We start from the raw sequence: 20,564 nt of genomic DNA, 5'->3' as shown, positions 1-20,564 counted from the left end.
TTTGTATTATTTGGAGTGGTGCTCTTTTTAGAGACTTCAAAGCACAGGACTCTTCTATTTTGTCGCCTTAATTTGTCTGCATTTCTTTTAATAATAATTTTAAGAAGCAGGACAATGGCGGAGAAGGGGACAGCTAAGGACAAGGGTAATTCTGTGCCTGCTGTAGTGTATTTTACCTGTTCTAAATGTGACACAAAACTTTCTGTTGGCCACACAGACCGAAACGCCCTTTGCGCAGCTTGTACTGCGGACGCTCAGAGGCAAGACATTTCAGCCCAGGAGGGATCCTCTGCAATGGTGGAACCACCCTGGATGAAGTCTTTTTCTTTAACTATGGAGAAAATGACGGCCGTGATGCTGCGGGCAATAGAGGTACATGAGAACACTACCCCACTTACACTTGCAGGCAGCCAGTCTGACGAGAATGCTTCCACATCACAGGCAGGGTCTATCCACAAGGAAGATAGGTTAATTCCTATTTCCCAGAAGGGTAAAAGAGCCATTTCAGATGTGGGTGTGGAAATGGATCAGGTTTCTGACCTTTCCTCTGCTGAGGAAGGGGAAGTAGATATTGACTCAGTAGGGGAGGTTTTCTATGAGTCTGACCCTGGGTCCACGAGCGTGGATAGTCTTATTGTGGGGATCAGGCATGCGTTAGGGTTAGCTGATCCGGAGCCCGCTGCGCCTAGGGGTATATCCTTATTTAAGAAACCTAAGGCGCAGTTAGCAATTTTCCCGCATTCTCCAGAAGTGTTGGAGATTATTGCTGAGGCTTGGCAGAAGCCAAATAAGCAGTTTAGGACGCCGGGAAAGTTTAAGTCCCTTTATCCTCTGCCTCCTGACGACACAGTAAAATGGGAGACTTTGCCTAAGGTGAATACACCGGTAGCCCGGTTAGCTTCGTCTTCAGCTATCCTTGTCCAAGAGCGGATAACCCTTAAGGATTACACTAATAAGAAGTGTGATATGGCTCTTCGCTCAGCTTATACCGCTGTGGGAAGCCTGTTTAGGCCTAATATGGCTGTAGCATGGGCCAACAAGGCAGTGCACTTATGGATGGAGGCCTTGATTAAGGGCTTTAGAGATAATACTCCGCGTGCAGAGCTAGTAAATCTAGCAGAGCATGTACTAGAAACTTCGGAGTATGTGGCGGATGCTGCCATGGATGCAGTTTCAGTAAATGCCAAGGCCTTGGCTCTTATTGTAGCAGCTCGTCGTAACCTATGGTTACGGACTTGGTCTGTGGACGCTGATTCTAAGGGAGCTTTGGAGAATTTACCCTTTGACGGACTAACTCTATTCGGGGCAGAGCTCGAAAGGGTTATTCAGGAGACCACGGGAGGAAAGTGTACGGCTCTATCCACGGTTTCAAACAGACCCCGTCAGGGTAGATTTCGTTCCTTTCGGAGTTTTTCCCGAGGGGGAAGTGCCTTTAATAAAGGAGATTCCTCAGGGTCCAGATCATCGGCTAGTAGAGGCAGAGGAGGTAGAGGTTCAGCAAGGAGAGGTTCTGCTCGTCCAGCAGACAAGCCCTCCGCGTGACTTAGTTCTTCAGGGGGAGCATCAGGTGGGGGCATGTCTTCTTCGATTCAGGGATCAGTGGTGGAGATCCACGACGGATCTCTGGGTCCGAGGAGTTGTGTCCCACGGGCTACGTTATAGATTTAGCTCGCTCCCCTCCTCACAGGTTCTTCGTCACTCCTCTTCCCTCTTGCCCCCTCAGACGTGTAGCACTCCAGGAAGCCATACAAAAGCTCCTTACGGCTCAGGTAATAGTCCAGGTCCCTCCGCTAGAAAAGGGGCGGGGTTTTTACTCAAACCTCTTCCTGGTGCCAAAGCCAGATGCATCCTTCAGGCCCATCCTGAATCTTCGGTCACTAAACAAGCAGCGGAAGATTCAGAAATTTCGCATGGAATCCCTACGCTCTGTGATAGCAGGGATAGAGGAAGGGGAGTTTTTGACATCATTAGACATCAAGGATGCATACCTACATGTACCGATCTGGGAGGGACACCAGAGGCTCCTTCGCTTTGCGGTAGGAAGGGCGCACTTTCAGTCCCTTTGGCCTGGCTACTGCTCCCAGAGTCTTTACCAAGATCATGGCAGTCATGGCCGGGCTATTGCGCCAGAAGGGCATAACAATTGTTCCTTACCTAGACGACCTTCTGTTGAAGGCACCGTCGGCGGCCCTTTTATCCCAACAGATTCAGACTGTTATGCAGTTTCTTCAGAATCACGGCTGGGTGTTGAATTTGCCCAAGTCATCGCTGGTGCCAGCTCAGCAGATGCGTTTCTTGGGTTTGCTTTTCGATACTCAGTCTCTGAGAATTTATCTTCCAGCAGAAAAGGTCCTAGCTTTGCAGACAAAGACCAGAGCCATACTGAGGAAAAGGAGTGTATCGGTTCTCAGTTGCATGAAGCTCCTGGGAACGATGGTCTCGGTATTCGAGGCAGTCCCTTTTGCTCAATTTCACTCCCGTCCACTTCAGGGAGAGATCCTGCGGAAGTGGTCAGGGGCCCAGACGAATCTGGACAAACAGATGGTTTGTCTGTCCACAGCCACAAGACTATCTCTGGTCTGGTGGACGTCCCGATCAAACTTGGAGAGAGGCCAATCCTTGCAGGTATGGTCTTGGACTCTAGTCACAACAGACGCCAGTCTGCTGGGGTGGGGGGGAGTAACGGGAACCCTGAGGCTTCAGGGTCTCTGGTCCCCTCAGGAATTACGCCTTCCAATAAACATTCTGGAGCTCAGAGCAGTGTACAACTCTCTAAGAGGAGCACAGGAATTTCTAAGAGGAAAACCTCTTCAGATTTAGTCGGACAACGCCACCACGGTAGCGTACATAAATCATCAGGGGGCACTCACAGCGCGGCTGCTATGCGAGAGGCCAGACGCATTCTAGCGTGGGCAGAACACCAGGTCCCCAGGATTTCAGCCATTCACATTCCAGGGGTGAAAAATTGGGAAGCAGATTTTCTCAGCAGACACACTCTCCATCCCGTGGAATGGGCTCTAAACAGTCAGGTATTCTCCCTACTGGTGGAGCGGTGGGGTTGTCCGGAGATAGACCTGATGGCGTCCAGTCGGATCCATCAGGTACCGCGCTACGGCGCAAGAGCACTAGACCCAGAGGCAGAAATAGTGGATGCCATGTCAGCCCATTGCTAGTACTGGATAGTGTACATTTTTGCACCCATTCCAATGATTGAAGGTGAAGAGGGAGAAAGTTCCCACAATTTTCATAGCTCCATTCTGGCCACGCAGAACGTGGTTCTCCGATCTGCTGTTATTAGCAGGAGCTCCTCCATTTCGGCTTCCCATGCAGGCAGATCTCCTGGTTCAGGGTCCATTCCTTTACCAAGGTTTGGATCACCTGGCTTTGACGGCCTGGCTATTGAAACCCTAATACTTAAGGCTAAGGGTTTCTCTCAAGAGGTCATAAACACCATGATTAGGGCCAGGAAGCCTGCGTCATCTTCCATTTATTATACAGTGTGGAAGAGGTATATTGTGTGGTATGAGTCTAGGGGTCTTCATTCCTCTAGATTTAAGATTTCCCGTGTCCTGGATTTTCTTCAGGCCGGCGTTCAGAAGGGTTTGCGGCTTAGTTCCCTTAAGGGGCAGATTTCCGCCCTTTCGATCTATTTTCAGAAAAAGATTGCAGAATATGCAGATATAAAGACTTTTTTGCAGGGTGTCTTGAGAATACAACCTCCTTTTTGCCATCCTGTCGAGCCCTGGGGCCTCAATTTGGTTCTTCAGGCTCTTTCTAAACATCCGTTTGAGCCCTTCGAGTCTGTTGATTTACGGTATCTTACGTGGAAGACAGTATTTTTGTTGGCCATAGGTTCAGCGCGTAGAGTGTCTGAGCTTGGGGCACTTCGCTGTGACCCTCCGTTTCTTATTTTTCACACAGACAGGGCAGTCCTTCGGACCAAGCCCTCTTTTGTTCCTAAGGTGGTTTCTAGATTCCACCTGAATCAGGAAATTGTTGTCCCTGCTTTTAAGTGAAAGAAAGACTCTTCAGAAGGGTCTATGCAGTCCCTGGATGTGGTGCGAGTTTTACAGATTTATGTTAATCGTACAGCGCAGATTAGAAAGACCAGAGATCTTTTCGTTTTATATGACGCTAGTAAAAGAGGCTGGCCTGCCTCTAAGCAGTAAATTGCTCGGTGGATTACGTCCACAATTCATGAGGCTTATGTTTCAGCCTCTCTAGCCGTTCCGCAGACTTTGAGGGCACATTCTACTAGGCAGTGGGTGCCTCCTGGGCGGCTAGGCACGGCGCGTCGGCAGAGCAATTGTGTAGAGCGGCGACTTGTTCTTCCATCCACACATTCACTAGATTTTACAGACTTCAGGGCTTTGCATCGGCTGATGCAAGCTTTGGTCGCAGGCTTTTGCGTGCAGCGGGTCCAGAGCATTCCCACCCTTGAAGAAGCTTTGGTATATCCCCAATGTCTCGCAGTGTCCCCCAATGGCAGGGAAGAGAAAATAAGATTTTTACTCACCGTAAAATCCATTTCTCTGACTCCATTGGGGGACACTGCGCACCCTCCCTTGCTCTGTATATAGTTCTGTTTATGGAAATTTTGCTTATGGTTCTTATTATTAACACCTGGCTAGGTTATGTTACCTCCTTAAGTTCACTCTTGGTTAGTCAAAACTGAGGATTTCTCCAGAGAGGAGGGGTTAAGTAGGGGAGGAGTCCAGAAACTTAGCAGTTAAAGTGACAAGAACTCCTGAGCCCACTACTATACCCCAATGTCTCGCAGTGTCCCCCAATGGAGTCAGAGTAATGGATTTTACGGTGAGTAAAAATCTTATTTTTAAGCTAGTGTTTATCTGTATAATTGCTCAAGATGGGTCTGACAGCCATCATCTTCCCCGTCAGTCATTTTAAACACTTAGGATGAAAAGATGCTTGTGCTCATATTTTTTACACAATCTACCTGAATAAAAACCTATCAAGATGGAATTAAGTTTATCCACACTATTCTTAAATAAAGCCAGGTGGGTTACATGTATTCATCTGAACATCATATCAGATTACAACATGGTGGATATACTGTTTCCTGACCAAGGCACCACTCCCCTCTTACAAACCAAAAGTCAGCAGCCTCTGGAGCCCCTCTGACATCACAAATGCCTAGAAGGGGTTAAAACAGGGAGGCTCTGTTACTTAACCAAGATTAAGTTGGTCAGCAACTGGTTGAATAGCTATTGTTCTCCCTAGAACTGTGTTAGAATCCTAGGGGTATGTTTACTAAACTGGGGGATTAAAAAAGTGGAGATGTTGCCTATAGCAACCAATCAGATTCTAGTTATCATTTATTTAGTACATTCTACAAAATGACAGCTAGAATCTAGTTGGTTGCTATAGGCATTATCTCCATTTTTTCAAACCTGATGTTTAGTAAATATACCCCCTAGGCTCCAAAACCGCAGGAGGGAAAACCATGAGGGGATGACAGCTCTCTCCTCCCATCTCCGTCCCATTAGGGGGGTAGTCTTTACATTGGGGGAAATCTTCTCCCTTTAAAAGACCTGCAGGAGAGACTTCCGTGTTTGTGTCACTTGCTTCTAAATGCTTTTGGCATTGGAGTCGCAGCTCCTGCCATTGTGCTGAGGATTTCTGCCTGGGAGTATTGTGATGATTTGGATTACAAGCTTTTCTTGGACTTGCAGATTTGTTTGCTCTGCTGATTTATTAATCACGAACATCATCATTTCCCTATAACTTGGACTGGTAAAGAAAACCCATTTTCTTTATAAACGATTTCCGGTTATTGAACACTTGGGTGTCACTGGGTGATGGTGGAAGTTTGGTGAGCACTGGATGTTATTTAAAGTATTGTTTGATAACTGAATACAGTAGCTTATCTGTAATAAAGGTACAGTTGTATCCACACCTTTTCTTTGCCTGTGTGATCCTGAACTCCTAGATACCAGGATATTCCTCTGGGTTCCTACACTAACATCCTGGTATCATCATATTTGTACATTTAGATTTGTAATGAAGTGTTCTTGTTTGCAAGTAGAAATTAATCAGTTGAACAATTTGAACTCACAATTCTTCTACTCAATGTCTACTTTATTTCCAGCAGATGGATACAAAAGCTGGAAGTCCTCAAAGGGAGATCTCGTTTTGTCTCCAGGATATAAAATAGAAGATAACAACATCATAAAAGATTTTCCAGGAGGAAAATCCATTACTCCAACTATAGATCAATTACTTCACAGTGCACAGATATCATCTGATCCCTCTAATCATGATGCATGTTTTCTTAATAACTCAGATATTTCTACACCTAGTACAACTCCTAGTGGTGATACAAAGTTTCCATGTTCTGAATGTGGGAAATGTTTTAGATATAAATCAGTTTTCATTAATCATCAGAGAACTCACACAGGTGAGAAGCCATTTTTATGTTCTGAGTGTGGTAAATGTTTTACATATAAATCGGTTCTTGTTAAACATCAGATAAGTCACACTGGTGAGAAACCATTCCCATGTTCTGAGTGTGGGAAATGTTTTACATTTAAATCCAATCTTGTTAAACATCAGAGAATTCACACAGATGAGAATCCATATTCATGTTCTGAGTGTGGGAAATGTTTTACATTTAAATCCAATCTTGTTAAACATCAGAGAATTCACACAGGTGAGAAACCATTTCCATGTTCTGAGTGTGGGAAATGCTTTCGAGATAGCTCCGATCTTGTTAAACATCAGAGAATTCACACAGGTGAGAAACCATTTTCATGTTCTGAGTGTGGGAAATGTTTTACAGAGCAATCCACTCTTGTTAAACATCAGGGAACTCATACAGATGAGAAACCTTTTTCATGCTCTGAGTGTGGGAAATGTTTTACAGTTAAATCCTATCTGCTTTTACATCAGATAACTCATACAGGGGAGAAACCTTTTTCATGCTCTGAGTGTGGGAAATGTTTTACATATAAATCCCATCTGCTTTCACATCAGTTAACTCATACAGGGGAGAAACCTTTTTCATGTTCTGAGTGTGGGAAATGTTTTACAGTTAAATCCAGTCTTGTTAACCACCAGAGAATTCACACAGGTGAGAAGCCATTTTCATGTTCTGAGTGTGGGAATTATTTTACACAGAAATCAGCAATGGTTTCACATCAGAGAATTCACACAGGTGAGAAGCCATTTTCATGTTCTAATTGTGGGAATTATTTTACACATAAATCAGCACTGGTTTTACATCAGAGAATTCACACAGGTGAGAAACCATTTCCATGTTCTGAGTGTGGGAAATGTTTTATAGTTAAATCCAGGCTTGTTCAACATCAGAGAATTCACACAGGTGACAAACCATTTCCATGTTCTGAGTGTGGGAAATGCTTTTCAGATAAATCCAATCATGTTAAACATCAGAGAACTCATATAGTTGAGAAAAACAGTCCCATGTTATGAGTGTGGAAATAGTTTTATACACAGACAATCTCTCTTAAAACATCAGATAATTGACGCATAAGAAAAGCAATTTCTGTGAGATGATAGATATGAAGCAGGTTGCAAGAATACTATAAACATTGTAAATTAAGTGCCTTTTATGTTTGTAAATGATGCAAATAGGCATGTTCCTACATAACTACTCCCTCTTTTTTTTGGAAATTATACCCTTGCATCACTTCTTCCTTCTGCCTTGATCTGGGGTCTGATTCATTAAGGAACTTAAATTAAGACATTTCTTATTTAACCCCTTATGCAAGGGGTGAAAATGAGTGTTCTGTTTTGCACATAAGTTAAATACTGACTGTTTTTTTTCATGTAGCACACAAATACTTGATAGCTTATTTGTACACTGAAATTTAAAGTTGATATTTGTGTGCTACATGAAAAATAGTATTTAACTTATGTGCAAAACAGAAAACTAATTTTCACCCCTTGCATTGTAACATGGTTTTGTCCAGGAGACTTAAATAAGAAATTTCTTAAATTTAAGTTCCTTAATTAATCAGGCCCCTGGTCTTTTCACAACTCGGTACTTTCTCTGATGTCATCAATTCACCTTTCCCTCTCAGCCACCATCATCTCTTCTCTTAGCATCTTTTCACCCTCTCACCTTCCCCTTCCTCTAAGTCTAGCCTCACAGTTGTAACCTTGACACCATTGATCCTACCACGTTCTCCTCCCTTGCCCCGATGCGTCTGTCTCCTTCTATAATCGCACCCTTACCACTGCACTTGACTCGCCCCGGTTGTCAGCATCAAGCTTCTTCGGTCCCCACCTCAACCATATCACTCCAAACTTACCTGCTGTCTTAAAAAATACTCCCGTAGTGCAGAGCGGATAAGTCATGCACTCATGCTGATTTTTTTGACTTCAAGTTCATTCTCGCCTCTAACAGTTTGGCCTTATCACTCACTGAACAATCCTTTTGTAAGGCTCTCATTTCCTCCCAATCCTCCAACCCCCATCGCCTTTCTGCCACCTTCAACTCCCTCCTGTCCCCTCCCTCACTCCCCTTCTTGCTCTCTGCTGTCTACTTTTTTACTAACTTTCACTCTAAAACTGAGTCAGTATGTCAAGACATCTCCCAGCAGTGCCGCCTTACCCCACCTGGTCCCCTCCCACTTCCTCTGTGGACAATATCTCCATCCCCTCCTCCCCATTGTCACTTCCACTTCTTAGCCCATCCTCCTTCTATTCCTTTGCTCCGATATCTGCAGATAAAGTCTGCACCCTTCTCTATTCCTCACCCCCCTCCACCTCCCACAGGACCCCATTCATCCCATCTTCTCCACTCTCTGTTTCTTGAGGCCTGCTCCCAGCTTGCCCACATCCTCAACCTATTCCTCCTCCTTTAAACATGCTCTCGTTTTCCTTATACCCAAAAAACCATCTCTTGTCCTTACCTCTCTCTCTATTTAGTACCCTATGTTCCTCCTTCCTTTTGCATCCAAACTTCTCAAATGGGTTGTCTACAACCATCTCGCCTCCGTTCTCTCTTCACACTCACTCCTTGACCACTCCAATCCGGTTTTTCACTCCACTGAAACTGCCCTTAGTAAGGTCAGTAATGACCTTCATATCCTTCTCTAACTCTCTGCTGCCTTAGATACCATTGACTATTCCCTCCTTTTGCAAACTGTGAAATCTTTAGGCCTCTGTAACACTGTCCTCTTCTGGTTTTCCTCTTACCTCATCAACTGCTCCTTTTCAGGTTCTTCCCTTTCAGAGTTCCCCAAGGTTCCCTTCTTGGCCCCCTGTTTTTCTCCCACTACACCTCCTCCCTTGACGTCCTCATCCACTCCTACAGTACCACCTCTATGCTTTCTGTCTTTCAAGTCCTTTGCCTTAAGGTCATCCTAGACTCCTCCCTTTCCTTCAAGCCTCACATTCTGTCCCTTTCAAAATCCTGCTACTTCCACCTCCAGAATATATTCAAGATACGACCCTTACTCACCAAGGAGTCCACCACAATTTTTATTTACTCTCGTCGTAATCTCTTGCCTTGACTGCTGTAATCATTTCTCTCGCCTACAGGAAGTGAAAGTCATAATTTTATGCCTGCTATAGTGTAGCCAATTTTGTGCTGTATAGGATGTTGTTTAAAAGTGTGTACATAACAAAAGAAATGTCTGGCAGTTTACAGACAGGAAAACATCACAGGTGCAAAAGCTGATCTTATACCGTATACGGAATTGTTCTTCTCTGAAGAGCTTGCATCAAGAAAAGATGTATTCAAGCTTTTATTCAGTGTGACGAAATCATATCCTGTTCTTGATTTTATTATGTTATAAAAGTATTTTAGGTGTGGCATTACTCTCTGTATGCGCTTGACAGCCCTGACCTGCGTGTTGGATAAGGGTTGTCTTTTTTGCTGAATAAACCTTCATATCATTTTGGCCCAAAACTATTTCAAGAATATCTTATTAAACACTAACTGTCACCATGCCCCTCATAAGTCTATCCTGAATGGTGCTGTCTGCCTTATTTTTCCCGACACTCTATCTTTATTATCGCTATATGTCCACCTCCACCAGTTGCTACATTGGCTCCTCATGGCCTAGAGAATTAAATTTAGATGCCTCAGCTTCAAATCTCTCAATCAATGCCCCTTCCCCCCCCCACATCTACAACCTCATCTCTACCTACACTCCTTGCCGCCCCCTTCGGTCTTCCAATGAACTCCGCCTCACTATTTCACGGATTATCTCTTCCCGCAACCAGGGCTTTGCCAGGGCTGCTTCCCAGTTGTAGAATGATCTCCCACACCTCCATCAGGTTAGTCTTTGCAAAGGTCTCAAGCATCCCCTTAAGTCTCATTTCTTTATTCAATCCTAGATAGGATGAAGGCTGATATCGGCGTTCCTCCTAAATTTCACCCCCACTCCCCCAGTTGATACCATCCTATTTGTGTCTTTCCCTTTCCTTTAGGATGTAAGCTCTCATGAGCAGGGCCCTCTTTCCTTGTGTCCTCCTTCTAATATTCCATCAGTCTCTGTACCCTAGCACTGTTTTCTTAAGCTTAGGCCTACTTCACCCTAGTCACTGCCATCACTCTCACTCACTGTCCTGTAAATAATTTGATCTGCATTACCATGTTACCTGTATATTTATTCATTTAGTATGTCTGGTCTTTTGTATTTTATTCTTCATGTATTATGTAATGTGTTATTGATCACTGCTTTATGTATATGTCATGTACGGTGTTGCAGACCTTTTGTGGTGTGTTATAAATAAAAGATAATAATACATTTACAGAATGTATACTGATAATGAAATAGAATATCCAGATATTGATTAAGCATTATTCATTTATTGGAATAGAGTGTGCAATCACCAAAGATAGTACAGCTGAACAGAATGCCACAGTGCTGGTAGCTCCAACGAAGACACTTTGGCTGGGTTGGCTATAAGAGACACATCATGTCTTGTCAAGCCTCTTAGTACTAAGAGGACTAAGAAAGTAGAATAGTGTTGTACAGTCAACAAATCAAGTTTTCTTAAAACCGCAAGCGGGGAAATCCAAAATAAAACTTTGCTGGTGCCAAGGTTTGGTAGAACTGAGGGACTTTATAAAGGCTACAAACAGGTGAGATATATTGTTCTGATTGACTTGACCTTCTCACTGAGGGGCTCATTGCAGAGTAGATAAAGCTGTACAGTGGTCCAGGTGAGGAGACTAGCTAGATTGTTGTACTTAGCAGTGTGCTGTTTACAGGAATTAAGAGAAGGTGTTGTCGTAGTGAATAGTGATCTAGCCGTTGTCATCTGGAGCTAGTGTCCTCACACAGACACAGCAGAACAACGAATATATACCCCTCTGCTTATCTTCACTTAGTGACCATATCGGCGCCAAATATTAGTATTCTGTTTTGCACATAAGTTGAATATGAACAGTTTTTTCATGTAGCACACAAATATCAACTTTAAATGTAAGTGTACAAATAAGCTATCAAGTATTTGTGCGCTACATGAAAAAACAGTCAGTATTTAACTTATGTGAAAAACAGAATACTAATTTGCAACCCTTGCATTGTAACATGGTTTTGTCCAGGAGACTGAAATAAGAAGTTTCTCAAGTTAAGATCCTTAATGAATCAGGCCCTTGATTTGGATATGACACCCTAATATTGAACCCGGGGTTAGTTTAAAGTGAGACATACTGTTCTTGACTATTACACTTCTGTCACTACTGTGCACTCTATATATTTGTAATCTCACCATCTGATGTATTAGACATAACTCTAATTAGATGGTCAGCAAGAGGTACCACGTAAGAGTTATATGACCAGTGGGGAAGTCTTCTGTAGTAAAAGATGAGTCCCTTCCTATTTGGCTATTCCCAGACGATGGTATCTTACCTGAAGGCTCAGCCAAGCCTCTCAGGATAGCAGTGTATCAGGTGCAGGTTGTGTATAACTTCCTTCCTTAGTTACAGCTATGTAGGTGCTTCCAGCTTCTGGAAAGTTGGGTCTGATCTACAAGGAGGCTTTGGAACTGCAAATTTAGCCTGCAGCATCATATCACTGTCTGATTAGAAGGGATGAAGACAGCCCCAAGTAAGTGAGGGAGGAGTGAAATGTAAGAAAGAAGCATAAGGGGGCTTAAAACAGACCCAGGCTATAAGATCAAACCTAGAATTACAAATATTAGCTTAGCTGAGTAACCTATAAATTGTTCTTTAATCTCTATGGAATTAATTTATGCTGTTGAGTCAGACAGGAAGACTGGCTGCAATGGATGCATCTAACATGGGCATTCAAGAAACTGAGTCTACAGGATGAAGACATAATTTGTGTTACTCCTGTTGATTTTTGTATTATTATTATTATGATTGACAGACAACTATTTTATAAAGCATAATACAAATGTCTATAATAAGATACCTATAAAATGGAAGGTACTTAGCTGCAAAATACAATTTGATTGTTGAGAAATGTCTTGATCTGTGGAGTCCAGTTTGTTGAAAGCACTAAGTATATGCAGGATAATTTACTAGACACCACTTTCTCCATAGTTATGCTTTTTGGATGTTTACAGCATAGTGTCGGTCTCCACTGCTTCCAGAAAAAGGATAAGACCTTACACTACTTATGCCGGGGTCTATACAATTAACAAGACCACCTATGCAGTTTTAAATAGACACATTTATATAGAAACATTTTCGATAGGCAGATGAGGCATGTTACACCACAGAATCTAAACAGATGGTGGCGTTCATAATACCCAAGCACACAGCACCTTGGTAATTATCCTGCAGAGGATCCTACAACTAGATAATCCGTTGCCCAGATCACCACTTACTGCCATCATTTACTTTTTACTCTAATCTGAGGGTGTGTGAATGGGTACAAATCTCAGCAGATGATTGTTGATATAACTATTAGCTTCTGATCAATGCCAGCAAGCTGTGGGGGAAGGGAGGGGGCTTCTATTAAGGTCTGACAGCCTGACACCAAGCACTGTCTCCACATTCCTCTGCCTTTTTATATTGCGGCTGAATTCGGATCACATCAATGGAAGACACATGAAGGAGGTTCTCTAAGGGGAGGCTTGGTTGACTGTAGATTCTAGGGTCTCATTTTTCTGTCCCTTTTTGAGGCATGCACGACTTGGTGGCTAGAGGTGTGTAAGCAGCTTATTGGATACATACAATCCTGTATGAGGAGTTATAGCAAGAAGTTTCATTTCAGACTTCTGCAGACATCTATCACTGACCGGTATTACGGCCTTATGGTTCATGGGGTGTGCAGTGGGAGAGGAGTGATTCCTCTCCTCACCACATGGACACTGTAATTTGCATATTTTAAGTTTTTCCCGCCACTCACAATAGTTGCTTAGGCTGAGAGTGAGAGTAGAGGGATGATGACTGCCAGCGAATAGTCTCTAATGTGTTACTGCCTATGTTTTGTAGGATAGTCTCTGTGTTATGACTCTGCCTATGTTTTGTATGTGGCAACAGTACCTTTAATCCACCAGAGGTGCTGTTGTTCTGCTCCTGAGCTTGCACCATGCCTGAAGGGGTTAACCTCCTTGCCTAATTAGAACTGCACCTGGCTCACAGTTTCTAATACCTGCCTCAACCTGTGCTCAGTGGAGTTCATCCGTTGATCCCTGACTGTTGCCGGTTTCTCCCTGTTCCTGTGTTTGCTATTCTGCTGCTTAATCTCCTGTTGTGACCTTGGCCTGTTTACAGTTGATGCTTGTTTGCTCGGGACCTCGAACTCTGCCTGAATACTGGATACTGCTTGAACTCTCGTTGCCCAAGACCTCGGTCTGATTACCGACCTATGCTAGTTTCCTGTACTCTGCCTGGACTCTGGTTTTGCTTGTACTTGTGTTGCCCAGATCTCTGCCTGGTCACTGGACACAACTCCTCTGTTTGCTTCTCTGGACACACTCTTGCATCCTGGCATTGGGTAACTCACCATTCTTATCCCTGCATTAAAACTGTATTTGCATTCACTGGAACCTGTTATTTCTGTGGACATTTCCTGCCATTAATCACACCTGTTTATAACTGTGTTTGGAGTATACCTGTTAATCCTGCTTTCCGAAATCTGCATATTCTCAGAACAGAATACTTGTCCTATATTTTGCCTGAATAAAGACATTTGGTTTCATACTTCTGTTGCTGCTTCGTGAACGCTCTAGGAATAACATAATGTGGTGAAAGTGGATTGGGAGAGTTTAGTAGGTGGGAATATGTTGTGGCTAAAGGGGGAGTTGCTCCATAGTGATTGGTCTATGGCAAACAGACAGCCCGGAAAGCAGTGGGGGTGGCTATGAGGCATGTTGCCGCATTTACTATATGTCTGATCATCTTTTGTAAGTGGCGGAAGATATCAGGGATGGGCTTGGGTAGCAGTATGTATAGTACAGAGGCAGACATGCTACCGTTATTGATGGATAGTATAAGAGAGTGGACTTCTTGCCAGTAACAACGTATTTTTGGGCATGTTCACTTTATATGCAGCAGGGTGCCTCGCTGACCACAGGGCCCCCAACAGAGATCCGAGGAGTTGGGGAAAGCTAAGTGAATGCAGGAGGGAATCCAGTACCATATATAGAAAATTTTGAGGGCATTTTCTTTTACTCCAACATGCTATAGATGTTTTAGCAAGATTAAGCCTAATTTTAGACCATTCCTTCACGTCCAGAACCTCCTCCATGTCCCGCTCCCACACCAATTCGTGGGCGTCTGATTAAGTTGAATCAAGTTTTGGTAGATAGTTGAGATAAGGCCTTTGGTCAGGAAGAAATCGCAACAGTGCGTTTCCAGAGGTGAGTGTTGCTCAGTGGCAAAAGTAAGCTTCAGGGAATTAAAGTAGTGTCTAAGTTGGAGGTATTGATAAAATACCTGGTTGGGAAGCTGTATGTGGTACTAAAGGCAACAAATGCAGGGAAAGTGCATGGGGGCAATATCCCGCATAAATAGCAGGTTGTCTTACGTCCAGTGTCTGAAGAGTCAGTGTTCCTGTCCTGGAGGGAACGCATGTGTTTCAAAGTGGGGCGAGCATCGAGTAGCTGGAAAGTAATTGGTGGGTACGAGTAGCCACATCCCATATAGAGATTGTCAATGATTGCTGTAAGTTCCTAAGAACTTGGGTGGGGACATGGATGGGAAGAGTCTGCCAGATATAGAGTAATCTAGGTAGTTCATTCATTTAACGCTGGTTATGTGCCCAAACCATGTGATCAGGTGCTTGGTCCAGTGAGTTAGATCTTTTTTGATAGTCAATAATGTGAGGGATGGTAGCTGTATATAATTGGGGATATGTTTTAGTGAGGTATATTCCTAAACATTTAAGTTTTTGAGGTTGCCATCTAAAGACATAGTTTGCTTTGAGGGACTGTATTAGATGTGGGGGCAGATTGAGGTCTAGGACTTCGGATTTATCTGCATTTATTTTGTTGTTATATAATTCACTATATGTTTGGATTTTTTCAAATAAGTTGGGCAAGTGACGTCCTCCGCATATAGTGCTATTTTGTGGTCGCGGGTACCTGTGTTGATCCCTGTGATGTGCGGGTTCGGTCTGATGTGAGCTGTCAAGGGCACCATTATCAATGCAAAGAGCAGGAGCGATTGGAGGCAGCCTTGATGAGTCCAATTATAAATAGTGAAGGGGCAGAGGAGAAGCTGTTTGCTAGAACCGTAGCTGTGGGATTGTGGTATAGAGCTGCTATGCCTCTACAGAAGGCTCTCTGTATTCCCATGCTTACTAAGGTGCGCTGTATGAAAGGCCAGGCAGCTCTATCAAACGCCTTCTCGGCATTTAGCGCAACCACCAGAGCCAGGAGAGCCGATTGGGATGCAAAATGTATCAGGTCAATAAGTCTTCTGCTATTATCTGAGGCCTATAGATTGGGTATAAATCCCACATGTTCTAGGTGGACCAATGAGGGAAGCACTCTACCAAGCATATTGGCAAGAAATTTTGCAAATTGCTTTAAGTCAGTGTTCATCAACCAAATCCGTCTATAACTGCCCTCATCTGTATGGTCTCTATCTGGCTTAGGAATCACTACTATCCCAGCTCTGGTGGTGGCCTCATCGAACTTCTCCCCAGCTAGCATAGCATTAAATAAGCGTAGGAGCATAGGAACAAGAGATTTTTTATAATATTGAGCAGGGAACCCTTCGTGACAGGGGGCTTAGCGCTTTGATAGCATCAGTTATTTCTTCTAATGTTATGTATTCATTTAGGGATTTTAGTTGGGCCTAGTGAGTTTTGGGAAATGGCAGGTTTGGAGATATGTGTTAATATCCATTTTATGTTGCACAGGGTCATTTTTTGCTGGGGGAAATTATAAAGAGAGGCATAATAGTTCCAAAATCTATGAACAATTTGTTTTGGGTCAATCTGCTGACTTTAGGGCCATTATCCGATTGCAGGTGTGACGGGATTTAACTTTTTAGTGCAAGGAGGGTATCAGCTTTGTTCCCCTTTTCATAATAGCTTTGCCTTAACCACAGTAGTGTGTTAGCTGCGGTTTTGGAGAGCAGTTCCTTTAGTTGACCTCTCAGGGATAGTATCTTGTGGTAAGTAGGTTTTTTAGGGTGTGTGAGGTGGACGTCTGTGAGATCTTACATTTGGCCTTCAAGGTCTCTTTCTCTGCTCTTTTCCGAGCTACAGTCATGTTTATCAGCATGCTTGTGCCACACCCAATCATCTGGGCAGCCATCTGCCTATAGCTAAGTGGTAGTAGTAAATACCGTAATATTCCTAGTGGTGGCTTATGTGACTTTATATTATATCACTTTTGTGTTAAGGAATGAAACCTCAGCTAAGAGCGTCCAGCAGAATGATTAATTAGATACAACAATGCTAATCCTGCCTGCTAGCACACTCTCATTTTTATGTGTGTCTCAAGCAGCCGTCTCATTGTCACTCGGCTGCAGCAACCATTAATATGTTGCCTAATAGTGGTTTAAAGCTACATATCTATTATTTCTTAGATGACCATAATATTTAAAGTAGCAAAACCTCTACTAGAAAGCGTCCAGAGATGCAGCCGACGCGCGTTTCTTAAAACTTTGTCAGGGCATCATCTGATTTCCTGTATTTGTGATCTTTTTATACTTCCCCATAACCAATCCCAGGGAAATTATTTTGACTGACATCTGATTCTACCTATCTAATGGTATTGAAGGTCCACGTTCTCTAGATTCGTAAGTATAAAGTTAAATTAACATGATATTAAAAATAAGAATTCATTATTATAATCAAATTAAGTGAAACCGTAAATAGTTAAATAATTATAGATAATAATTTTTAAATATAGAATAGGATATGAAGATAAATAATGATGTGACCTTAGGTATTAAGGTATCTGTGACACTAGTAATACTAAGTAGTGAAAATAAGTGATGAATGATCATTAATATTAATATAAATAGACTAAAGTGAAATAAAACTATTGTAACAACCTCTGGTGTTTAAAAAAACTCAGTGAAAAAAAATATATAACTCGTGTGTCGTGAACATGGGGAACTTACAGTTATTTATAAGTGATAAATCATAACGGCAGTTAAAGTGTAAAATGTGAAGATAGAGAGTCTGATGTAAATGTATTTGATGGCTTTGCACATCCCAGTGTGAGAAGATAGGAGTGTCACCTGTGGCAGCTTCCAAGAGCTCCTGCGGTGAGATATAGCCTGGTTGTGACACCTGAATAGATGTTTAGGTACTGTTCACCATGTGGTCTGGCTCACAGAGGCCATGTGCTGACATAGGCTATATGTAATATAGACAAAAAATCAGTTTTAAAATATGCCACTTAAAATTAATAAAAGAGTGATTAACCACATATTTCTCAATAGCATGATGAAGAGCAGCTCATATGTTGAATTAAGAATTCTGGCCCACAGGGAAATGAAGGAAATGAGTGTAAACTCTGCGAATAAACTGTATTTAGGAGTGTTTGATATCAAAAGATGGACAGATTCATAAGGGATTTATTAATAATAAAATTGGCTCTGTGTGATGCTCCACAGAAAAGTTAGGTCACAAGTAGAATTGAGTAGTAAATCAGACAACATGCAAATAGTGATTGAAAAAATGTCACAGGCCACAATCCCCTGGGGGCAGGGACAGGGTGTAAAGGTGTCTTTAAAATGCTGTGACTAGACACAGAAAATTGTCAGACTTTTTCGGGGAAATCAATTCACATTGATAAGCTGTCCATCTTCCTACCAATTCCCCATGGCACAGATTATGTAACTCAAGTGCTATTCTGAATGTAGCCCCTTTTATTTTAAACTCTTTTGCTTGTTATATCAATCTAATGATTGTTAATTATTTTTCTTTATATCTGAATGCCCTGTACTTTTGTATATTAAATCTATAATTTAATATGTTGCGTCCTTGATACTCTAAGGAATCCATTAGCCTGTTAAGAAGAAATAGCTCGACCAAGTTAACCCAGTGTGTGATTTGTTGAAACATTTGATTAACAAACTGTGTGTGCTTGCATTTACATTTGTGTAACAGTCTGGAAGTGTGAAGAGGTAACCCTGTGCTTGCTGGTGTGGGTCTTGCTAGTCTGTAGATAGCTAGAAGCCTTGTGTTCCAGTGTGGGGTCTTATTGCTCTTATTCAATAGTAGGTGGCAAACCTGAAGTGTCTGGGGGTGTGAGCGGTGTTTGAGGGGCGATTCAGTAGGTCTATAACCTGTGTGATAGGTGAAGAGAGACCGCGGGCTGGAATCGTGTACAACCTCATATAGCAAACACCCCAAAGTCACGGCAGCTGGGAGTGTGTTTATGACAATTTGGTGGCATAGCGGTGGGATTATTTAATTCCTTAGAGTATTAAGTGCATGGTTTAAGCAATTAACCCTTGCACTTATGAACTGATTGTAACCTTGCGAGGAATACAATAGTTTAACGAGGACAAAACTCAGTGCTTATTATTATTTTTAAAGACATACAAGCAAAGCAGTTCCCTTCCCTTCTCTCTGTTTTTCCCTGTTCTATCTTTTATTTTGCAACGTAACTGAGGAGATGGCAAAAGCAAGGAGCAATTGATTGATGGTCTTGTGCAGAGAGATCAACACCAAGTCGTAGACGTGTCCCAGGAAGTGCATAGCCCGGATTCAGAAGCGGACCTGACTGTGGATATTGCTCAAAACCAGGGACTGTTAATTTCGGATGATTCTAATTTTTCAAGCGTGGACACTGCTATGGACATTTATTTGCAAACTGCCCTAAAACATTTGGGCCCGGGGAACATTACAACCAAAATGCAGCTTATACAGCAGTTGCGGAGAAGGAAGCTGCTGACCATCAGGAGAGGCGCGCTGCTATGGAGGCAGCAGAGAGGCGTGCTGCTATGGAGGCCTTGGAGCGCCAGGCAGAGAGTTTGGATTTGGATGCTTTTTTGACAGGATTTGAAAAGACTTGCTGACAGTATGGACTGCACAAAAATCAGGATGCTTTATTTTTTTTTAGGGGTCTGGAAGTCACGCCTACAAAGGTTTTATTACTCACACACTGTAGGCCGTATATTACTCTTTTTGTGTCGCAATTAAAGAATCATGAATTTTATGTTCTACAGCATACCAATCTAATATATTTGTCTTATTGATGTATTAATGATGTACCGACAGGCCTTACACTTCCCACAGGGATAAATGCCTGATATTGTGGTTGTTTTCTTGTGTTAGTAGTAAAGTCACTCTGTATTAAAAGGTGTTTAATATTTTTCTTCTCAAAAGGTTTTTATTAAGTTTTTAGTAAAAGAATATGTAACAAACATAGCAGTTACCACAGAGTACAGTGCCTAATGTAGATCCAATAAATCAGTCAGAACTGCCCATAAAATATTTTTCAAACATCTCCAACTGACGGATATTTTGGGTCCCAACAGTTGTTTAAGGTCTTCGTCCGCTTGTAAGACAGACCAATGTTTTGTGATATGGTTCTTATTTGTTCCCATTCTTGGCACTAGTTGCCTATGAATCTAATCTCTTGATTGTTCTTCTTTTTAGATTTAGAAAAATCAATTTATCTCTTTCTCGTCGTTCCTCTGATCAGTCTATTGCTATAACCTCTTTCTTTCAGTTGGTCACTTAATTAATTAGCTCTCTGATTGAAGATAATTGGATCTGAGCAGTTCCTCCTCAGTCTTAGGAACTTTTCTTTTGAGATGCTCCATATAATAGGTAGATAATGGGAGATCTCATGGCCTCTTACATCTCTTGAACAGTTCAGTTGTAGCAATTCCATCTATCTCTCTCTTTGGCACTCCAGCATTAAACAAGCCAAATACATTTGTCTACTTGTCACTTTAAATCTATTTGAACATAGACTCTCTAAACTGCGGGTTTAAAAAAGTGGAGATGTTGCCTATAGCAACCAATCAGATTTTATCTGTCGTTTTGTAGAATGTACTAAATAATTGACAGCTAGAATCTGGTTGCTATAGGCAACAACTCCTCTTTTTCAAACCCGCAGTTTAGTAAATATACCCTTCTGTCATCTGAAAATCTTTTCTCTACAATTCACTGTTGTTTTTTTTATTAGATTTCTCTAACTCTTCTAACTGACTCATCAGTGAAGCAGCATGA

General features: G+C 42.4%; 2 protein-coding genes across 3 annotated transcripts in view; one reads left to right on the top strand and one right to left on the bottom strand.

Annotated features, from left to right (window-relative positions):
- LOC142159791 (uncharacterized) overlaps positions 1 to 20,564 on the bottom strand; it is a 1,176,369-nt gene that overhangs the window by 436,126 nt on the left and 719,679 nt on the right. The window lies entirely within an intron of this gene.
- Positions 1 to 20,564, top strand: part of LOC142160020 (uncharacterized) — a 46,219-nt gene that overhangs the window by 2,723 nt on the left and 22,932 nt on the right. The window contains exon 3 of the mRNA XM_075214940.1: positions 6,110 to 7,422. Within this exon, the coding sequence (XP_075071041.1) occupies positions 6,110 to 7,422 (1,313 nt within the window). The remainder of the gene's footprint in view (positions 1 to 6,109; positions 7,423 to 20,564) is intronic.

The sequence above is a fragment of the Mixophyes fleayi genome, chromosome 6, assembly GCF_038048845.1.
Source record: "Mixophyes fleayi isolate aMixFle1 chromosome 6, aMixFle1.hap1, whole genome shotgun sequence".
Lineage (NCBI taxonomy): Eukaryota > Metazoa > Chordata > Amphibia > Anura > Limnodynastidae > Mixophyes > Mixophyes fleayi.
This window is presented reverse-complemented; position numbering and strand designations above follow the sequence as displayed.